Source organism: Oncorhynchus tshawytscha, linkage group LG32, assembly GCF_018296145.1.
Source record: "Oncorhynchus tshawytscha isolate Ot180627B linkage group LG32, Otsh_v2.0, whole genome shotgun sequence".
Taxonomy (NCBI): domain Eukaryota; kingdom Metazoa; phylum Chordata; class Actinopteri; order Salmoniformes; family Salmonidae; genus Oncorhynchus; species Oncorhynchus tshawytscha.
Genome location: NC_056460.1, coordinates 4,680,124 through 4,703,001, shown reverse-complemented (window position 1 = coordinate 4,703,001; position 22,878 = coordinate 4,680,124). Strand labels below are relative to the sequence as shown.

General features: G+C 41.7%; 1 protein-coding gene across 2 annotated transcripts in view; it reads right to left on the bottom strand.

The window, feature by feature from the left end:
- The window catches only part of LOC112230454 (sodium/calcium exchanger 1), a 54,227-nt gene that overhangs the window by 12,545 nt on the left and 18,804 nt on the right, over positions 1-22,878 (bottom strand). Inside the window, exons 3-6 of one of the 2 annotated variants that reach the window (XM_024396777.1) lie at positions 3,891-3,997; positions 1,428-1,448; positions 999-1,016; positions 866-880 (exon numbers count right to left, since the gene is read on the bottom strand). In XM_024396777.1, coding sequence (XP_024252545.1) covers positions 866-880; positions 999-1,016; positions 1,428-1,448; positions 3,891-3,997 — 161 coding nt within the window. The remainder of the gene's footprint in view (positions 1-865; positions 881-998; positions 1,017-1,427; positions 1,449-3,890; positions 3,998-22,878) is intronic. The other variant, XM_024396778.1, reaches the window with a different exon arrangement.

The window sequence follows — 22,878 nt, the reverse complement described above, 5'->3', positions numbered from 1 at the left end:
ACCTTTTTCAATGCTGATTTGAATGTGATTGAGAAATCAAAGAAGTGTCAAAGATTTTTTTCGCAAACATCCTTTCTGAATTCAAAAGTAAATCCTCGAAGTCATCTAGTTTTTCAAAAGTATCTGTAATCTGATTACAGTATTTTTTTCTGGTAATGTACCGGATTACAGTTACCAGTTGTTTTTGTAATCCCTTACATGTAACAGATTACATGTAATCTGTTACTCCCCAGCCCTGTCAATGGCATGGTATCAAACACATCAAAGATGTGGTTTCCATGCGGTTAATACCACTTCATTGACTCCATTCCATTATTATGAGCCCCCTCAGCAGCGTTCACTGGTACACGCCTACAGAAACACACAGTGTGGTCACACGCAGTGAGGTCATTCATCCTCTTTCGCACACAGTGAAGTGTGACTCATTCAATGATAGGATAGGCCTACATGTTGAATGCCTGGAAGTGCAAACCAAAAAAACGACATTTCTAGTATTCATCAAAGAAAAGACTATAGTAGTACTACAGTAGTACACAGTAGAATATATTCATTCAAGTGTACACAGTGCTGTCTTTGGAGTATATTTGATAAAAATATGCCATGCTCAAATCAACTAAAGTCTATCAAAGCTGTATCAATATAATCAATCTATTACATTGGTTTATTATAAATGTCTATGTCTAAATAGACATAGTTACAAAGATAGTCTAAACAATGAAAGAGTAGCCTGGAAGGCTTGTGCCATTAGTAATGGGGAGTAGAACGCATGATTCGCATCAAGGTGACACATTTGTTACTTGAATTTAACTTGCTTTAAATTTCAACGATTTAAAGCAATTAATTACAACACTGAATTGTTTCTTACCATAAAGCCTTTTGTCTATTAAAATTAATAAAAATGACCCATTAATTAATTAATTAATCAATCAATCAATCAATCAATACATACATTGAATCCAAATAATATCATTTTTGTTTGCAATAGCAATATTCCATACCTGTCTTCACGAATCCACCTACAACCATAGAAAATAAAGAAAATAAATCAAACATGCCTTTTGGTTGCGAGTGGGTATTAGTTTACATGAAGTATCTTAATAGTATTATTCATTAATGACAAATTTTGATCAGCAAATAATAATTAAACTCTAGTAATAAAAATACTGTATAAGCCTACTTCCAACTCACTTAATAAGAACAATTACACATGTTTTCTTGCAACTGAGAACATAATTTAGGAAATTAATTTACCCTTCTGTAGAAGGTTACCATGTACACGGACTGCCAGTGTATGCACTTTTGACACTTCACTACAATAGTAACAGACAATGAATGGCATTTGAAGTGATAGGTGACTTCAGAAGCGAGGGGAAACAAAGAGTGACAGCACACCAGAGCAGACTAACGAGAAAATGTAGACTGCTTACCAATTTCTTGAAGCAACACAGCTGATAGGTTGGAAACAGATGAGATAAGAGACAGTTGAGCAGAGAGAAACGAGACATGAGAAACAAGATAAATGGAAACAAGTAACAAGGGAAACAGAGGAATGAATATACACAAGCCGGCAGCAAAAAGTTAGAGCCATCAGGCAAGTTAGTTATAATATATAGTTTTCGTGGTTAGGTTGTTGTTCACTACAGACTAGACATGTCTAGCAAGTTTTTGAAATTGAAATCAGACTTGTAGGACTCTAAATGTTATACATTAAATGGCAATGAAACACTTGGGCCAATCAAATCTCAGAGGTACTATATATTCGGCACAATTTAAATTCACAATATCTGTGAGAATTTTAAAATGTTACATATTCGGAAATAAAAACAAGGTATCAGTGTGGGTTTCATAATGGTATTTGTTACCCGCTAAATGTTTCCACTGGATGAAAGTTTAAACGATGAGAAATGATGCCTAAACGCACACTGAATAAGTCAAAATGATGCGCTAGCATTATCCTGCAGCGTATTGTTTTGGGCCCAGTTTCCTGAGATGGAACTGAAGTCTCATAAGAGCATTTTAACGATGCACCGTCCCTAATGTCCGAAAATGTAACGTTACAAAGGTTTTGGGAAGCAGGGCCTTAGGCTCTAGCATAGCTTCATTTGGAGGTATACATAAAAAATATGAAATGAAATGGCACCACAATAAACATGTACAGCAATCACTTCTCTGTGATGGCAAAGTTTCCATGATAAATTAACCACCGCATCACAGCCTTTTTATTTGAGTTATTTCCGTACATTGAGAGTGGTGATTCAGTATATTTATTGGTACCTTATATAGAGGTTAATATTGTATTATGTAATTCTAAAAATATATCTAATGGCATTTCTTCCAAAATCCTACAGTAAGGAGTTAATCAAAGTCCAACATGTATACTGAAAAACTTATGTTTTGAGTATTGTGAGTGTGTGTTCCAAGCAGCACCCCAAACATAAACAGTGGAACACAGTTAGTACCAAGGGGTGTGGTTGTAAAAGGGTAAACTTGGACCATTTGCTTGGCTGAAGACCACAAGAGCTCAAGGGCTAGAAAAGCACCTTCTTGAGCGTACTACCACTACCAGTCAACATTCCACCTTTGTTTATCAACCAAAAAGCTATTATCGCTCTGCACGCCTCATAGGATGGGACTCCTTAACAGGACGGAAATAAACTTCACTGACTCTGCTCCAATCCTGTTCCTGTTCCAAATCCTGTTCACTGAACAGCGGCGTTGACCAGGGGCAGTAGAAATACAAGAAACCAGAGGAGAGGGTAGGTAGCCTTGCAACAGTGGAGAAAATACGAGAGGGAGTAGAAGAGGGTAAGAAAAAGAACAGGAAAGATGGCAGTAAGAAGGAGTGGGAGGAAGAAGAAGAGGAGGAGGTCAGAAGCTTGAGCCCATCTACTCTTTTCAGTTACTCTCACACCTGTCAATCGCCTTTTCCAATGGGGCTCCTGCAGCTCTATGTAGAATCTGGCCTGTCTTTCATATTCGTCGTGGTCAAGTATTCTAACCGCTATGGTTTTCCTGCAAGGGGACACAAGACAAGGTATAAAACAAAAAGGGAAAGGTGAAAGACGAGGGCGGGAAGTGGGGGAAGGGGGAAGGATAGATTGTGCACGTTTCACAAACACACACACACACACACACAGCAAAAAGGATTTGGACTGGTTTCGATATCCACCTATCCACTGAGCCATCCATGGATGTACAGATGGAACAGTTTGTCGGGGTTCGGGGGTAGGGGGGGAAGTCGAGCTCTGTTGCACACTCGTACCACCTCATGGTGCATACATGGAGGGACAGTTGGAACTCTGTTTGGAAGCCTCTATGATCTCAGTTTGAGTTTAAAGATGAAAGCTTTTCATTGATCTTCACCTCTAAACATAATATCACTATTGTTAAGTCTGTGCATTTGATATCGTTATGTCCTGGTATTTACCTCTCATAACATTGATATTGTTTTGTCTAGGTGCTGAGGTCAATAAAAGGTCACAGATAAAAAAGTGACTATAAACAAGTGCTCTGTAGTCTCGGTCTGACTAAAATTGTTTTAGGCTCAATGCTGGTCCTGGAGGACCACGGGATTCATAATCAAGAAATCTACACCTGACCATTATACAAATATGGTTGAAAGGTAACAATGAAAAAATACAAAAAAAAGAGAATCCAGTGGGTAGGAAAACCTGTCTATTACAGTGTTCCTCTTGGACCAGGATTGTGAAAATGCTCCATGGAGGATGTAAATGTGGCCTTTATCCATGTATACCCAATACAGTAGGTCTGAGCGAACGCAAAGTAATAGTGGATGGATCCAGTAGGGGACGCCATACATGGTGAATGGAATGGGGGCGGGGTTAAGGGGTACAGGGTTGGGACCAAAGCCTGGGAAGGGAACGCCCCACCTTTCCTCTCACTCATCTCCAGCAGCTGAGGCTCTCCCATCTCAAGGAAGAAGTTCTTGTTTTTCTCATACTCCTCGTCATCGATTATATTGATCTGTATAGATTTGCTGAAACAGAGAGAGAGAAAGAGAGAAAGAAAGAACACAAGGTTGCAGATAGAAAAGCGTATGGAGAGTGCGAACATGAGGGAAGAAGAACGACGAGCCATGCATTGTCAAACGACACAAAGGCGACAGCACAAAAACAAATGGGAAGATGTGTTGTAGAGTGACCTCAAGCGATTCCGGTAGGGGGAGACAATAAATCACAAACAATGAAATCAATGTCTTTTATACAAAAATGTACTGGAAAAATGAAAACACCCCCATATATCGCCTCATCAAAATACTACATTTAAGTTCTGAATTAAAGTAATTTGAGACAAATGAGGGACACAACAATTCACAACAAGACTGAAATATTTTCAAGTGTGACTATGCAGTGCTGCATTGTACTGTTAGTGTTCTTATAGGCCACGGGCCCTACTGTATGTACAGACAGGCATGGTGGACATGTTTTCCCTCCAATACATATTACCTCATTTTTTATTCTCAACAACAGGCCAAATGTAAATTGAGCTTGGCTTGGCTCAGTAATGCGAAAAGGCCTAGAGAGTCTATCAGTCTATTTTATAGTCTTATACTGTGGCTCAGGCCCATGTTTGAGAATGACCAGGATCCTCTCAACAGCGATGCTACCCAAATATGGAGACTAAAACAACTCTCTGAGACAAAAGCAGAGCGCCCATGGGTTGAAGATGCACTCCTGCATAATGTTTATAAACTAAACCATGGGGAAATGATTTCCTGATCCAAGATATGTTTGTTCTGTATATCCAACTCATGACAATGACCATAGGAGTTGGCAAGACAGCACAAACAGATCTGGGACCAGACCAGACCAGGGGTAAGGTGAGAGGGAGATGATAGGCTTGTCGCTCTAACAGCTAGCCAAACATGTCTGAACATGTCTCCAAACACCACACTACTAATATACTTGGACAAAAGATGCAAGTAATGACAAAAACTATGTAGGCAGCTTTGAATCTCTCTTAACAGGAGATGACATTGTCAATGTATAAGTTATTAGTTGTCTGATTGCTACTGCTAAATAATGCAGAAACTAGCTGCTGTGGCAGATGGCCATTTGCTGTTGGATGTGAAATAACAGAAAATAATCACAACAGACTGTGATCATTTTAGGGATGAACTATTCACAAAATCCACGATTTGTTGACAATTTATCATCCTCAAAAAATAAACAGCCAATCCATGTGACAAACCAATTCAAAATGTAACCTTGTGGATGGTTGATGAACGATCTTTCAAGGCTGCTGTGTTTGCCATATTTCTCCCGTGACAAGATGGACCATTTCAATCTGGCAGATAACTGCATCTAATAACAGAACATTTCTGTGGTCTGACATGTATTTCCCCCATTAAAGGTAGGCTAAACACTGATTGTGAGTCCTAATAGAAATAGCATAAACACAAATCAAATCCAACTTAATTTGTCACATGCGCCGAATACAACAACTGTGGATCTTACCATGAAATGCTTACTTACAAGCCCTTAACCAACAGTGCAGTATTTACCAAATACACTAAAGTAAAAAAATAATAAAAAGTAACACAATAACACAACAATAACGAGGCTATATGCAGGGAGTACCGGTACCGAGTCAGTGTGCGGGGGTACAGGTCAGTTGAGGTAATTTGTACATTTCGGTAGGGGTGAAGTGACTACGCATAGATAATAAACAACGAGTAGCAGCAGTGTACCAAACAAATGGAGGGTGGTGTCAAAGTAAATAGTCCGGTGATGTCACGCCCTGACCTTAGTTATCTTTGTTTTCTTTATTATTTTGGTTAGGTCAGAGTGTGACGAGGGTGGTATGTGTATTTTTTTCCTGTCTAGGGTTTTTTGTAATTCTATGGGGTTTTGGTATGTCTAGGTATATGTAGGTCTATGGTGGCCTGAATTGGTTCCCAATCAGAGACAGCTGTTTATGGTTGTCTCTGATTGGGGATCTTATTTAGGTTGACATTTTCCATTTTGGATTTGTGGGTTATTGTCTGTGTAGTTTCCTGTCAGTACTTGTGTCGCATAGCGTCACGTTGTTTTGTATAGTTTGTTCAGTGTTTAGTCTTCATTAAAAGAAGAATGTATTCTTATCACGCTGCGCCTTGGTCTCATCATTACGACGAACGTGATAGGTGGCCATTTTATTAATTGTCCAGCAGTCTTATGGCTTGGGGGTAGAGGCTATTAAGGAGCCTTTTGGTCCTAGACTTGGCACTCCGGTAGCAGAGAAAACAGTCTATGATTCGGATGACTGGAGTCTCTGACAATTATATGGGCTTTCCTCTGACACCGCCTATTATATAGGTCCTGGATGGCAGGATGCTTGGCCCCAGAAATGTACTGTAGTGAATTGCGGTCAGATGCCGAGCAGTTGCCATAGCAGGCGGTGATGCAACCGGTCAGGATGCTCTCGATGGTGCAGCTGTAGAACCTTTTTGAGGATCTGGGGACCCATGCCAAATCTTTTCAGTCTCCTGAGGAAGAAAAGTTTTTTTCGTTCCCCCTTCATGGCTGTCTTGGTGTGTTTGGACAATGATAATATGTTGGTGATATGGACACCAAGGAACTTGGGTATCTGGGAGGATGCTGTTGATGTGAGCCATGACCAGCCTTTCAAAGCACTTCATGGCTACCGACGTGAGTGCTATGGGGTGGTAATCATTTAGGCAGGTTATCGTCGCTTCCTTGGGCACAGGGACTATGGTGGGCTGCAGGCATTAGGCTGTAGATATTACAGATTCAGTCAGGGAGTGGTTGAAAATGTCAGTGAAGGCACTTGCCAGTTGGTCTGCGCATGCAGGTAATCCATCTGGCCCCGTGGCTTTGTGAATGTTGACCTGTTTAAAGGTATTGCTCACATCGGCTGCCGAGAGCGTTATCACACAGTCATCCAGAACAGCTGGTGCTCTCGTGCATGCTTCAGTGTTGCTTGCCTCGAAGCGAGCATAAAAGGCATTTAACTAATCTGGTAGGCTTGCGTCACTCGGCCGTTCGTGTCTGTCTTTCCGTTTGGAGTCCATAATAGTTTTCAAGCCCTGCCACATCCAACAAGTGTCAGAGCCGGTGTAGTAGGATTCAATCTTAATCCTGTGTTGAGGCTTTGCTTGTTTGATGGTTCGCCTGAAGGCATAGCGGGATTTCTTATAAGCATCCGGATTAGTGTCCCGCTCCTTGAAAGCGGCAGCTCTAGCCTTTAGCTCGATGCGGATGTTGCCTGTAATCCATGGCTTCTGGTTGGGATATGTACGTACGGACCCTGTGGGGACGACGTCATCGATGCACTTATTGATGAAGCCAATGACTGAGGTGGTTAACTCCTCAATGCCATTGGATGAATCCCAGAACATATTCCAGTCTGTGCTAGCAAAACAGTCCTGTAGCGTAGTATACCCGTCATCTGACCACTTCCGTATTGAGCGAGTCACTGGTACTTCCTGCTTTAGTTTTTGCCTGTAAGCAGGAATCAGGAGGATATAATTATGGTCAGATTTGCCAAATGGAGGGCAGGGGAGAGCTTTGTGTGCATCTCTGTGTGTGGAGTGAAGGTCGTCTAGAGTTTTTTCCCCTCTGGTTGCACATGTGACATGCTGGTAAAAATGTGGTAAATCTGATTTAAGTTTGCATGCATTAAAGTCCCCGGCCACTAGAAGGGCCGCTTCTGTATGAGAAATTTCTTGTTTGCTTATTGCCTTGTAGAGTTGGTTGAGTGCGGTCTTAGTGCCAGCATTGGACTGTGGTGGTAAATAGACATCTACGAATAATATAGGTGAGAAATCTCTTGGTAGATAGTGTGGTCTACAGCTTATCATAAGGTACAATACTGTACCTCAGGCGAGCAATACCACGAGACTTCTTGAATATTAGATATCACTCACTAGCTGTTATTGACAAAAAGACACACACCCCTACCCCTCGTCTTACCAGATGTAGCTTCTTCTCTGTTCTGCCGGCTCTATATTATCCGTGTTGTTGTTCAGCCACGACTCGGTGAAACATAAGATTTTACAGTTTTTAATGTCTCGTTGGTAGGATAATTGTAGGTCATCAATTTTATTTTCCAGTGATTGCATGTCGTAGAATGGATGGCAGTGGGAGTTTACTCGCTCGCCTACAGATTCTCAGAAGGCAGCCCGACCTGTGCCCTCTTTTCCTCCGTCTTTTCTTCACGCAAATTACAGGGATTTGGGCCTTTTCCCGGGAAAGCAGTATGTCCTTCTCATCGAACTCGTTAAAGGAAAAAGCTTCTTCCAGTTCGTGGTGAGTAATCACTCTTCTGGTGTCCAGAAGTTATTTCCGGTCATAAGAGACGGTAGCAGCAACATTATGTACAAAATATGTATTAAAAAAAAACAAGTTACAAACAATGCAAAAAAACGGACAAAATAGCACAATTGGATAGGAGCATGTAACACGTCAGCCATCCTCTTCGGCCCAATCTTATTACAAATGTCAACATTGGTGCGATTTCAATTGCTTACACATATTCAGAGACTGGGGGATAAACAGGGTCATTAATTGGAGTGGAATTACACTGTCTCTTGATAAAACAGTGCTGCTTTGTAGCAATTGGAAATGTCAAAACCTTTTGGAAGGGAAAATTGCCATAGAAAATAAACACGTGCTGCATATTCAACCTGGTCTCAGAGCATTTCGTATTATTCTGTATGTAAATCGGAGACACTCCTATTTAGTATGATATCTTGGTAAGTATTCATTTGTGGATGTCCATCACCCATTTTGTTTGATAAGTGTATACATTTTAATACTTTATTTTGTACTGGTCCCCGTGGGACTCAAACACGCCACCCTGGCGTTGGTAGTGCATGGCACTTGCAACTGAGCTACACGGGACTACCATCCACCCTGACCAACCACCATAGTAAGTAAACATCTGTCTTACATAACCATACCAGACGTAACATATCATAGTAATTTGAGTATCTCGGATATACATTTTCTATGTTACGTCTACTCTAGGAGATCAGGCTGGTAAATGTGGGTTCCACAGTGATTTGTGGGTATATTCTCAAAGGCATATTGGAGGTATGAGGTTTTTGCTCTTACATTGTTCCTAACATTACATGGTTTTTGGGTTAGAGGCTACGAGTCAACTGGAAGCTAATCTTACACAGTGTGAATACAGTATGGGTGAATTGTCAGTAATAATGTAATATGTTACCTTTATTTAACTAGGCAAGACAGTAAAAAACAAATTCTTATTTGGCCTACCCCGGCCAAACCCTAACCCGGACGACACTGGGCCAATTGTGCGCCGCCCTATGGGACTCCCAAACACGCCCTGTTGTGATACAGCCTGAAAACAAACCAGGGTCTGTAGTGACGCCTCTAGCACTGAGATGCAGTGCCTTAGACCACTGCGCCACTCAGGAGTCCGAACACTTTGATTACTTTTTCAAAGCTTCATTAGGTGGAGGCTAGAGAGGGATTGACAAACCACAAACTAGTTCAAACTTATTGGAACCTCCAAACTGATTAGAATTAGGGCAATTATGTGGGATAGTCAACCTGAGCATGCAACACTTTAATTAATGTCTTGTTTGTCCATTCTGTGAGATTTAATTTGTGATTTGGTGTGGAAATGTCACATCCATCACGCTGGAATTGTCCATTACTCAAGTCAACTACTAAGTGACAGGGGACCTTTTTATAGAGTCATTAAGCTGATGTTCATGTGATTGACTAAGATTAACATGAATTATTGATCAACGGCCTCTTGGTGCCACGTAGGTGAATGAGTCTCTGGTGAAAGGAAATAGCAAGAGTCCTGCTGGGCCCTTGGGTGACATAACAGGGAGTCAGTCCCTTCCTCTTGTGACACCTCCTATTCACCCTCTCAGGCAGCCCTGGGTGTCATGGATTAAACCAGGGGTGTCTTCTACGAGGTACGGCGGGCCGCACTGAAAATTGGTTAAGTTTCCTTGCCATTGTTTTGGGAATTTGCTTCCTGACTGTCTAATGAATATTAGCGACTTGGACATTCAAGGAACTGTATGAATGTAGGTCCATTGACTGTGCACAGTAATTATTCGTGAGCTGGACAGTCAAGAAACTATATGAAGATATTGTAGGTCCATTAACATTTCACACAGTTTAGATTTGGTTCTAGTTATTTTAAAGTATATTGAGTTTGTTTCCCCCCTCAATTTTCAATCTACCTGTGGGCAATGTTCCCTCTAAGCTGCGGAAGGGCGCGCAGATCCTTCGGGACTAGCACACTGAAGAAATATGAACACGCACAGAGCAGCACGAGATTGAACTTTAATCAACTTTCTAGAGTTTTCTCCCTTAGTTAACACTATCAAAGTTTCCCTTTACTGTGGGAATTGTGTTCGAATCGACACAATATTAGCCACTTTTAATTCAACATAATGAAATAAAATTTACTACGCAAGACTTAGAATGCAAAACTAACTACGCAAGAGATGTTGTTGTAGGTAGAAGACATTGGAGTAGGATTCTATTGCATTGAAATGCATGACGCCATGCTCTTTTTATTTTACTAGGCAAGTCAGTTAAGAACAAATTCTTATTTTCAATGACAGCCTAGGAACAGTGGGTTAACAGCCTGTTCAGGGGCAGAACGACAGATTTGTACTTTGTCAGCTCGGGGATTTGAACTTGCAACCTTCCGGTTACTAGCCCAACGCTCTAACCACTAGGATACCCTGCCACTCTACACATACCTGTGTGGCATAAACAATCCACAATGCAGTAAGCAATAAACAATGCAGTAGACCTATATGCAAATAGGTATTTTCATTTCCCACATATGGAACTGTGCCAATCACTTTGAACTGGACTGTGTTTACAGCATGAGCGGTCGTGAGTAGATGCGTTTGTTTTGAGATCAAAGCAAGAGCTGCATGTAGTCATGTGTGCACATTTGTTAATATCCTTTGCTAGTTAGTGAGTTTTTAGCCCAGTTACAGATCATTTGTTGTCAGCAATGGGGGAGTGATTGCTTCCTACAAGAGCACAAAACGTGTACATTTCTAGACATCTGAAAAGCAAGTCCGGTAAAGAGCTTTTTTGGTCTTAAAAGGGCAGTGTTGCATTTTGAAACAGGCTTGAATAAGCTAAGTAGCCAATAGGCAGAGGGCAGGATAATTTGTCTGATTCTCAAATCAAATCAAATCAAATCAAATCAAATCAAATCAAATTTTATTTGTCACATACACATGGTTAGCAGATATTAATGCGAGTGTAGCGAAATGCTTGTGCTTCTAGTTCCGACAATGCAGTAATAACGAACAAGTAATCTAACTAACAATTCCAAAAAACTACTGTCTTATACACAGTGTAAGGGGATAAAGAATATGTACATAAGGATATATGAATGAGTGATGGTACAGAGCAGCATAGGCAAGATACAGTAGATGATATCGAGTACAGTATATACATATGAGATGAATATGTAAACCAAGTGGCATAGTTAAAGTGGCTAGTGATACATGTATTACATAAGGATGCAGTCGATGATATAGAGTACAGTATCTACGTATGCATATGAGATGAATAATGTAGGGTAAGTAACATTATATAAGGTAGCATTGTTTAAAGTGGCTAGTGATATATTTACATCATTTCCCATCAATTCCCATTATTAAAGTGGCTGGAGTAGAGTCAGTGTCATTGACAGTGTGTTGGCAGTAGCCACTCAATGTTAGTGGTGGCTGTTTAACAGTCTGATGGCCTTGAGATAGAAGCTGTTTTTCAGTCTCTCGGTCCCAGCTTTGATGCACCTGTACTGACCTAGCCTTCTGGATGACAGCGGGGTGAACAGGCAGTGGCTCGGGTGGTTGATGTCCTTGATGATCTTTATGGCCTTCCTGTAGCATCGGGTGGTGTAGGTGTCCTGGAGGGCAGGTAGTTTGCCCCCGGTGATGCGTTGTGCAGACCTCACTACCCTCTGGAGAGCCTTACGGTTGAGGGCGGTGCAGTTGCCATACCAGGCGGTGATACAGCCCGCCAGGATGCTCTCGATTGTGCATCTGTAGAAGTTTGTGAGTGCTTTTGGTGACAAGCCGAATTTCTTCAGCCTCCTGAGGTTGAAGAGGCGCTGCTGCGCCTTCCTCACGATGCTGTCTGTGTGAGTGGACCAATTCAGTTTGTCTGTGATGTGTATGCCGAGGAACTTAAAACTTGCTACCCTCTCCACTACTGTTCCATCGATGTGGATGGGGGTGTTCCCTCTGCTGTTTCCTGAAGTCCACAATCATCTCCTTAGTTTTGTTGACGTTGAGTGTGAGGTTATTTTCCTGACACCACACTCCGAGGGCCCTCACCTCCTCCCTGTAGGCCATCTCGTCGTTGTTGGTAATCAAGCCTACCACTGTTGTGTCGTCCGCAAACTTGATGATTGAGTTGGAGGCGTGCGTGGCCATGCAGTCGTGGGTGAACAGGGAGTACAGGAGAGGGCTCAGAACGCACCCTTGTGGGGCCCCAGTGTTGAGGATCAGCGGGGAGGAGATGTTGTTGCCTACCCTCACCACCTGGGGGCGGCCCGTCAGGAAGTCCAGTACCCAGTTGCACAGGGCGGGGTCGAGACCCAGGGTCTCGAGCTTGATGACGAGCTTGCAGGGTACTATGGTGTTGAATGCCGAGCTGTAGTCGATGAACAGCATTCTCACATAGGTATTCCTCTTGTCCAGATGGGTTAGGGCAGTGTGCAGTGTGGTTGAGATTGCATCGTCTGTGGACCTATTTGGGCGGTAAGCAAATTGGAGTGGGTCTAGGGTGTCAGGTAGGGTGGAGGTGATATGGTCCTTGACTAGTCTCTCAAAGCACTTCATGATGACGGATGTGAGTGCTACGGGCGGTAGTCGTTTAGCTCAGTTACCTTAGCTTTCTTGGGAACAGGAACAATGGTGGCCCTCTTGAAGCATGTGGGAACAGCAGACTGGTATAGGGATTGATTGAATATGTCCGTAAACACACCGGCCAGCTGGTCTGCGCATGCTCTGAGGGCGCGGCTGGGGATGCCGTCTGGGCCTGCAGCCTTGCGAGGGTTAACACGTTTAAATGTCTTACTCACTTCGGCTGCAGTGAAGGAGAGACCGCATGTTTTCGTTGCAGGCCGTGTCAGTGGCACTGTATTGTCCTCAAAGCGGGCAAAAAGTTATTTAGTCTGCCTGGGAGCAAGACATCCTGGTCCGTGACTGGGCTGGGTTTCTTCCTGTAGTCCGTGATTGACTGTAGACCCTGCCACATGCCTCTTGTGTCTGAGCCGTTGAATTGAGATTCTACTTTGTCTCTGTACTGGCGCTTAGCTTGTTTGATAGCCTTGCGGAGGGAATAGCTGCACTGTTTGTATTCAGTCATGTTACCAGACACCTTGCCCTGATTAAAAGCAGTGGTTCGCGCCTTCAGTTTCACACGAATGCTGCCATCAATCCACGGTTTCTGGTTAGGGAATGTTTTAATCGTTGCTATGGGAACGACATCTTCAACGCACGTTCTAATGAACTCGCACACCGAATCAGCGTATTCGTCAATGTTGTTGTCTGACGCAATACGAAACATCTCCCAGTCCACGTGATGGAAGCAGTCTTGGAGTGTGGAGTCAGCTTGGTCGGACCAGCGTTGGACAGACCTCAGCGTGGGAGCCTCTTGTTTTAGTTTCTGTCTGTAGGCAGGGATCAACAAAATGGAGTCGTGGTCAGCTTTTCCGAAAGGGGGCGGGGCAGGGCCTTATATGCGTCGCGGAAGTTAGAGTAACAATGATCCAGGGTCTTTCCACCCCTGGTTGCGCAATCGATATGCTGATAAAATTTAGGGAGTCTTGTTTTCAGATTAGCCTTGTTAAAATCCCCAGCTACAATGAATGCAGCCTCCGGATAAATCGTTTCCAGTTTGCAGAGAGTTAAATAAAGTTTGTTCAGAGCCATCGATGTGTCTGCTTGGGGGATATATACGGCTGTGATTATAATCGAAGAGAATTCTCTTGGTAGATAATGCGGTCTACATTTGATTGTGAGGAATTCTAAATCAGGTGAACAGAAGGATTTGAGTTCCTGTATGTTTTTTCATCACACCATGTCACGTTAGTCATAAGGCATACGCCCCCGCCCCTCTTCTTACCAGAAAGATGTTTGTTTCTGTCGGCGCGATGCGTGGAGAAACCCGCTGGCTGCACCGCTTCGGATAGCGTCTCTCCAGTTAGCCATGTTTCCGTGAAGCAGAGAACGTTACAGTCTTTGATGTCCCTCTGGAATGCTACCCTTGCTCGGATTTCATCAACCTTGTTGTCAAGAGACTGGACATTGGCAAGAAGAATGCTAGGGAGTGGTGCACGGTGTGCCCGTCTCCGGAGTCTGACCAGAAGACCGCTTCGTTTCCCTCTTTTTCTGAGTCGTTTTTTTTGGGTCGCTGCATGTAATCCACTCCGTTGCACTGGTTGTAAAGCAGAACACAGGATCCGCATCGCGAAAAACATATTCTTGGTCGTACTGATGGTGAGTTGACGCTGATCTTATATTCAGTAGTTCTTCTCGGCTGTATGTAATGAAACCTAAGATGACCTGGGGTACTAGTGTAAGAAATAACACGTAAAAAAAACAAAAAACTGCATAGTTTCCTAGGAACGCGAAGCGAGGCGGCCATCTCTGTCGGCGCCGGAAGTATTCTCTGTAATAATAGTGTGGGAATAATAATGCATTTTATTTGTAAAGTGGTTTCTTGCATCAAACAAGACAACAACCTTTGCAGTCACCTCCTTGTCTGAAGGACAAGTGGATAAACAGGTTAATGTCAAGCCCAGCATGTTTTTTTTCAAAAGTCAAGGAATGTAGGCCGAAATTGAGCACCCCCCATTGACTGCTTCTGTAGGCTGAATGATAGAACAGCTATTTCCATGTTAAAATGTTATGGATGCATTTTATCCATTGTTATTGATGGTAGACCACTCTGGTAGGCCTACATTACAATCAAATAGCCACCGTCTGAAACTGTAACTTAAAATTGGTACAGTTACACAGAATTCAAGTTTGTGTTCAGCAGACCTGAAATTTGCTCAGTGCCAAAAAAGATTTCAGGGAACATTGGACCCTCTCGTGGGCCGGGCCATATGTTTGACACCCCTGGATTTAAACAAAACAACAGGACACACAGCAGATGATGTCTGTGTGATAATCTCATTGCTCGTACCCGAGCCCTCAATAATAGTTTTTAAAGAAAGATTAAGAAGTTCCTTGTTTGGATTCAGAGTGCTTCTTCTGCCACCTGGCAAAAACGGTAGACAGGGTTACTAAACCTACTTAGTGGCTCTAATCTGAAAAAGTCAACAGAGAGACCCCCCTAGCGAGCCATTGTTACTCCCACAAGCATGGGAAACTGGGGATTGGACTGTCTCCACATTTCAACTGGCTTTTGAAAAGATACAGTACCCTTTTTCAAGGATGCACAACAAAGTAAAAGTTGGAGGCCAACAACTCTGTTGAGCAGTCGGTTTTGAAAAAGGAAGGGATATTTCTACTGTGTTGGCTCTGAGCAGGACTACATGTGCCAGCTTCCTCACAGCTTTTCCAAAGGCAGTTTAACTGACAGACACACAGAGAGAAAGATTGACAGACAGTGGGTGAGTCATGACAGAGCGACTGAATGGCAATGACAGTAAGAGAGGGAGAGAGAGAGAGTGGACATAAAGGGGAGAAGAGAAGCGAACAACAGAGAGAGAAAAAAGAGTGTGAGAGAGAGAACAGAGAGGAGAGAGAATGTTCCTTTGGCTTCTTAGTCATGTCAAGCCTATCCCTATGAGCCAGCCCTCCCACTGAGTCAAATCAGCCGATACGGTGTTTGACTCAGGGCCAAACACTAGCTGCGAGCCAGCATCTCCCCAGTACTTCCATAAAATACGCAGTGTCAACAGTCCCTGAATGTCAACAGCATTGACCTTGTCAAAATCAGTTCATTGGCAAATTTATTTTCCGTGAAAGTTATACCTTTTTTCATGGTATCCACTTGGTAGTTACAGTCTTGTCCCATCGCTGCAACTCCAGTACGGACGACACTGGGCCAATTGTGCACCATCCCATGGGTCTGTGGCAGAGCCTGGACTCAAACCAGGATCTCTAGTGGCACAGCTAGCACTGCGATGCAATGCCTTAGACCACTGCGCCACTCGGGAGGTCCCCAGAAAGTTATACTTTAGTGTCCGATTTGTGAAAGACTCAAGCTCATAGTAGGCTTTATTGTGACCAGAATTGAATAGAAATGAATGGTTTAAAACACTCGTGGAAATCGGCCTATTTGGATAGGGCCAAATGTAAATGTTTTTGTGCCAACATAAGAACTATAAAAAACATATGCATGACAATGGTAGCAACTGAAAGAAAACATTGGAGATTATGGAGAAATAGTTAGACCAAAGGTGAGGACACAAGACTGAACCCAAACATTACACTGTTAATTTTATGTGCATTTGACATTTTACTCTTAAGGATCATACCCTTTTTTTCAAATTTTGCCTGAAATGACATACCCAAATCTAACTGCCAGTAGCTCAGGACCTGAAGCAAAGATATGTATATTATTGGTATCACTTGAAAGGAAACACTTTGAAGTTTGTGGAAATGTGAAATTAATGTTGGAGAATATAACACATTAGATCTGGTAAAAGATAATAGAAATAAAAAAACGTGTTTTTTATTTTTTAAATGTCCTCATCTTTGAAATGCAAGAGAAATACCATAATATAATATTGCATTTCAAGCTAAATTTACAGTGTGTGTGCGCAAAGTTTCAGATTGATCCAGTGAAGTGCTGCAATTTTGTATCAAGTCTGCCCAAATGTGCCGAATTGGTCAATGTATACATTTTCAAGTACATAACTATAGAGAAAATACAAAAAGTATATGGTAATTTGGGGCAGCAGGATAGGCTAGTGGTTAGAGCATTGGACTAGTAACCAGAAGGTTGCAAGTTCAAACCCCTCAGCTGACAAGGTACAAATCTGTTGTTCTGCCCCTGAACAGGCAGTTAACCCACTGTTTCTAGGCTGTCATTGAAAACAAGAATGTGTTTTTAACTGACTTGCCTAGTTAAATAATTGTAAAATAAAATAAAAATACAACATTTAAGTTGACACACTCCCAGGAATGTGGACTCCCATAACGCTAATGATGGATCATTAGCTTATGCACTAACTTTCACACATCTAGATGGCCGGGTGGGGTTGCTGTGGAGCCATATATATATATATATATAATTTTTTTTAAACAATACTACATTTTATCTCTGATTTAAGTACATTATTTACCTTCAGAGGTGAATGTTTTTTGTTGTGCTTTCTTCTCAGAGTAGGACTAGTAATCGAGAGATTGCATGATCGAATCCCCGAGCTGACAAGGTAAAACAATTCTGTCATTCTGCCCCTGAACAGGGCAGTTAACCCACTGTTCCTAGGCCGTCATTGAAAATAAGAATTTGTTCTTAACTGACTTGCCTAGTTAAATAAAGGTAAAATAAAATAGCATGGTATTTTTTCACTGTAGTAGCTACTGTAAATTGGACAGTGCAGTTGGATTAACAATAATTTAAGCTTTCTACCCATATAAGACATGTCTATGTCCTGGAAAGTTTGCTGTTACTTACAACTGTCATGCTAATCACATTAACGCACGGTAGCTCAACCGTCCCGGTATAGGGACACCGATCCCGTACTTTTTTATAGCATTTGTCAATAACAACATTTTAAAATACTCTGGATACATTCAGTAACATAATAAGAATATTTACTGAAATGTTGGATTGGTGCAAGATAAGAAAAAACAATTGCAAGGGTTTGAGTGAGAGGTCTAACTGGCATCTCCAAATGCAAACACACCTCTCCAAACTGTGCACAGTTCCTAAGTAATTTCAATGCAATTTTATGATTCAAGGAAAGAGCTTTCAATCATAAGGAGCTCTCCTAGGTTTGCCATTGAGGAACTGAAGAAAGCACACTTATAGTTTTATGTTTGGAACACAGCACCATCAGACAATTACTGTTGCTGTTTACACAATCCAAAAACGTTCCTTTATAACATTCCTTTATCTGGGTGAGGTGGGCATCATTTGAAAACGTATTCTTAAGTTATAAAATAAGATCTTACAGTGTTAGGCATTAAAAAGGCACTTCAGACAAACAGATTGTAATTTTGTTGCGCATAGAATGGAGTCATGAGTGCATTCAAGTATGCATTCTGCGGCAAAGAAAATTCACAATACGACAAACATAAGTTCATTCTGTTCAGAACAATCCAGTGTATAACGCATGTCATCCTTGAAACTTTGGATCAGAAATAGCGATCATAAACATTGAAAATGTAAATTAAATGAGTTTTCAAATATGGAAACGTGAAGTACATTTTGATTCATGGGTGTGTGGTTTGCCCATTTGACATCAAAGGTATTTTTTATAATACTAAACATCTCACCTTCCAGAACACATCGACTCCTCTCGATTTACAGCATTTCCCTCACTCAGACAACAACAAATGTGCAAAAGTAGCCCAATTAGTTGGAGGGATGGGGGCATTCTTGTCTGTGTGGTGCTCAATTTTATAACAGCTGTCAATCAAAACTCATACAGCGCTGTGAAGTGGAGAACCTGAGCTCTGACGTCATATATTGCATATATGTTACTGTACAGTCACTGTAATCCAATTAAAGCACTTATCAATGACAAAATATTCCATTTTCAACCCACATATGAGATGACGTGCTGTGAGTGGAAAGAGCTAAACAAGTTATTCTAACTGAGTAAATCAAAGGAAAGACACATTGAGTGCTAAAGAATAGCTTAGCAAAGCCATTGAGTTGACCAGACCCAAATTAGTACTATTATAAGAACATGAACAGTCATACTAAATGAGACCAAACCAAATAAAAAAGGTTCTCCTTTTCCGCAGTCCGTCTCTCATTGGAGAGAGGAGCAGGCAGACCAATAAGTTGCCTTCCCTACCATGAATATAATTCGTTTTTCCCACCTCACATTCATTTTCTATTTCTGGCCCTGCTATACATCAAATCAAATTTTATTGGTCACATACACGTGATTAGCAGATGTTATTGCAGCTGTAGCGAAATGCTTGTGCTTCTAGCTCCGACAGTGCAGTAATATCTAACAAATTACACAACATATACCCAATACACACGAATCTAAGTAGCAATGAATTAATATATACATATGGACGAGCGATGTCAGAGCGGAACAGACTAAGATACAGTAGAACAGTATAGAATACCGTATATACATATGAGATGAGTTATGCAAGATATGTAAACATTATTAAGTGACTAAGATACCGTAGAATAGTATAGAATACAGTATATACATATGAGTGCCTTGCTCAAGGGCACATTGACCGATTTTTCAGCAGGTTGACATTTATTGTCATGAAACTTGCCCTGGGGGCAGATCTGAGCAACTTCTGCTAGATAGGCCAGCTGTAAAGTCAAATTGGTTTTACCATGGTAAAATGGTAGTCAGTTTGCATTGCTATTTGCTGCCTCACAAAATATACAATGCAGCTCACTGAACGTATTTCCTTGTCCTTTATTCCTGCTACTGCTACTGTAAAGCATAGAAAATGTGATTTGAGTTCATGCGGTCTCAGAATTTAAATTGATTTACAAAGAGACGTGGGTTCCCCTATCTGCAGTGTACATAATGTTAAGTATCCCTCTTGGGGTGGGAAGAAGTTCTATGGTATTACATCAGCAAAGCTACTAAAAAAGTCTAAATAATCCTACAATTTGTCATTTGTCACTGTTTTTCTTACAGCTATTCATAACCTATAGACTATACCCTTGTGAGTACACAAATGTAACTTGATAGAGAGGTAGCCGAGTGTTCCTAAGGGGCTGAGATGCAGAATGTAACAATGCTGTTTCTGACTATCGGGCATGTGTGTCCTATATTGAGTGTCTTTCCACTAAAATAAATGTATTTTGCTAAGATATGGTATGTTTATTTCATGGCATCTTCATTGATGAGCTTACTTGAGTAGCAGCCAGGGTCGTCAGTGTGATCGGTTTTTGCACCAAGTATACAATAGGATACAACGCTAAGAGAATCCGTCAGCACAGATGAGATGGGCATAATGAGTGATCAAACTGTGGATGTCTCTTCATCTCCCCCTCACCATTTGTAAGTAACATGCCTGCCATTATCTGCTCCCAGTCTCTGTGTCTCGGCCAATTAGAGGCCTGACAAACATTGTTTCAGCCATGTAGAAAGCCCGACAAACATTTCACCTGCAGAAAAATAAGACACAAATATGTCCATCACCCCTGAAGAGCTTAGCTCCCCAAAAATTGGGACATATGCACTGCAATGACCAACCCCCTCAAAAACATCCAAAGGCTGCAAGGGAAAATGTGAGGCGTATATAGACAGAGGTTTAGTCAGTGGAGTTGGCGAGTTTTTGTGTGTCCTCCTCCCTCTTCCTCCCAGGCCTGGGTTTGGATAGTATTTGATATCGTTCAAATACTTTAAGCATTTGCTTGAGCCTGCACCAGGCAAGCTTAATCAAGCACAGCTTGAAGTAATTTGAAAGATTTCAAACATGATTTGAACACTTGGTCTTATTGCTCCTCTATGGTCCAAAGTGCCATGGTCTCCTGCCTCGGTCTGTCGCTTGTCTGATGAAGCGGTGGTGACAGCCCCGCTGTCATGCAGCCCAAGGCAACACATCACTCCCCCAGCCATGTGATCCACAGGCCAGAGCCGCCACTGGGCTGCACGGGAAGCTATGCTAGCCCTGGATCATGACAGTGGTCTACTGAGCTTATAATGATAGAGGAGCACGAGGTCTGTCCTTATGTGAGAGCAGGCCAGAGACGAGAGGGCAAAATTAGCATAGGCAAAGAAAACGATGTAATTAGTTGTTTAAAATAGTACCTCCTCCTAAAGCCCAAAATAATCCCCTGTCAAGTTTCATGCTTGTCAATGTGTGTAGTCAAAGCAAAGCCATTAATTTCACTACATGTAGGCAGCGAAGTTAATAACATCTACATTACCAGAGGGCGGGTCTTGTCAAAATAAAAAAAGGCATGGTTGAACCATCATTCTCTACGGTTGAGGGCAGCAGATATGATCTTGTCTGATAAGGACAGTCGGATACAAAGGACACATTCCGGCTATAATAAATTGTGATGTAAAATGATGTCGTGTGTATTTAGTAGAGTTAAGTACAGTGGACCAAACCCAATTTTTGGAGAAAAGATCCAGTCGAAATGTTACTGAAATGGGTACTTTGTAGAACATTGTTAGTTTGATATTTCAAAGGTCGCTGAAAGGTCCTTGGCGGAGTACCCGGTGCTAATTCTTAAAAACCTATACTGGCTCAGTCAGGAGCTAAGCCCTTATTACACATTAATGTCCACCAATATCATCACAACAACTAACACTTGTTCCTACCAGCAAAACAAAGGACATGGTCCTGACCGTGTAGTTTCTTGTAACGATATAACTAGATCGTCTTTGACTATTCAACCACCCTTATCTGGATACGGGACACAGCAGGGTTGAGTGTAACCAGGTCTCTTGCTTTCAGTGACAAATGGAATTACCATCAATCACATTCTGTCGGTAGCGTTTGTGAATGATTTGTGCAGAAACATCAATAAATGTTTACATTGCGATGGACATTGCATGCATCTTAAAATAGGTTTGGAAATAACTTGCAACTGCATCCTCTCAAATGTGTCAATGTCAACGCGAATACATTTTCCAAATGAAAACTTAAGAACTGACTCCCCAACCGAGACGGCTGCCTTGTCTATATATGGTACTGCTTCTCTATGCAAAGCTTGCTGAACTGATTTACATTGCTCACTTCAAAGCAATCTGTTTGCCTCTGTATAAATGTGTGGATGTCTTAACTTAAAACAAGCACAGAGCCTTTTCCATTTCAACACGTTGGTGCTATCCTCAAACTGGCAATGTTAATCCTCTATGGAATACATTTGTTGTCATTATATCCCCCACCCCACAATCCATGGAAAATGTCTGGCCCAACTGCTATTCCAGGTATGTACAGTATACCTGACCATATCAGTATAGCATTCACGGGAGTTTCAGTTTGAAGAGGGGAGTGATAAAAGTGTTGCTGGATTTCCCACTGGAAAAGGCAAAAAGGCCTTACTCACATTCTATTCTGGTGGTTTTCTATAAATGATGAACACACTGATATGGAAAATCTGTATCGATAGCAGCTGCATTTTTTTCAATGTGATATTGATTAAAAACATTTCAATATTACAACTGCCTAGCTGACCTGTAATGTCTTATGCATGAGGAGTTTGTTTTGAGTTTAAATAAACAGGACAGACTGCGGACCAATTCAAGATCCAAATGATTTGAACTATTATGTAAACTGCATGTGGAGTGAACATGTAGGAGTCCTACAGTCTCATGTCTCATGTTCTCCACTTGTATCTCTCTGGAACCTATAACGTACTAAAATTAGTTTAGTCCTTTTTGGGAGCTCTTCATAAATAGTAACCGTTTGCCCGATAACTGTTTAGAGTCCATTATATCTTTTGATACACCTGTTATATGGATAGTATTTATCTTTATCAGGAAGGTATTCCAGTGTTCTTACATCGCATACACAAAATGATCAGCCAAAGAACAGCTGCTGCCACTGGGCTCCAACATATTCCATACCTAATCTAATCACGCAAACATGCTAACGCATCATTAGCATCAGAATGATAATTTCTTGAAGTGTTGTCTCTCTTTTGTCCAGCACCAGTGAGTTATCAAGTCCCGTCTTCAGAAAGACACGGTATTTGGTACACTTGAATACTCTCAATTGTACAGTATGTTCTATGTTGAAGCACTGCAGGTCATAAAATA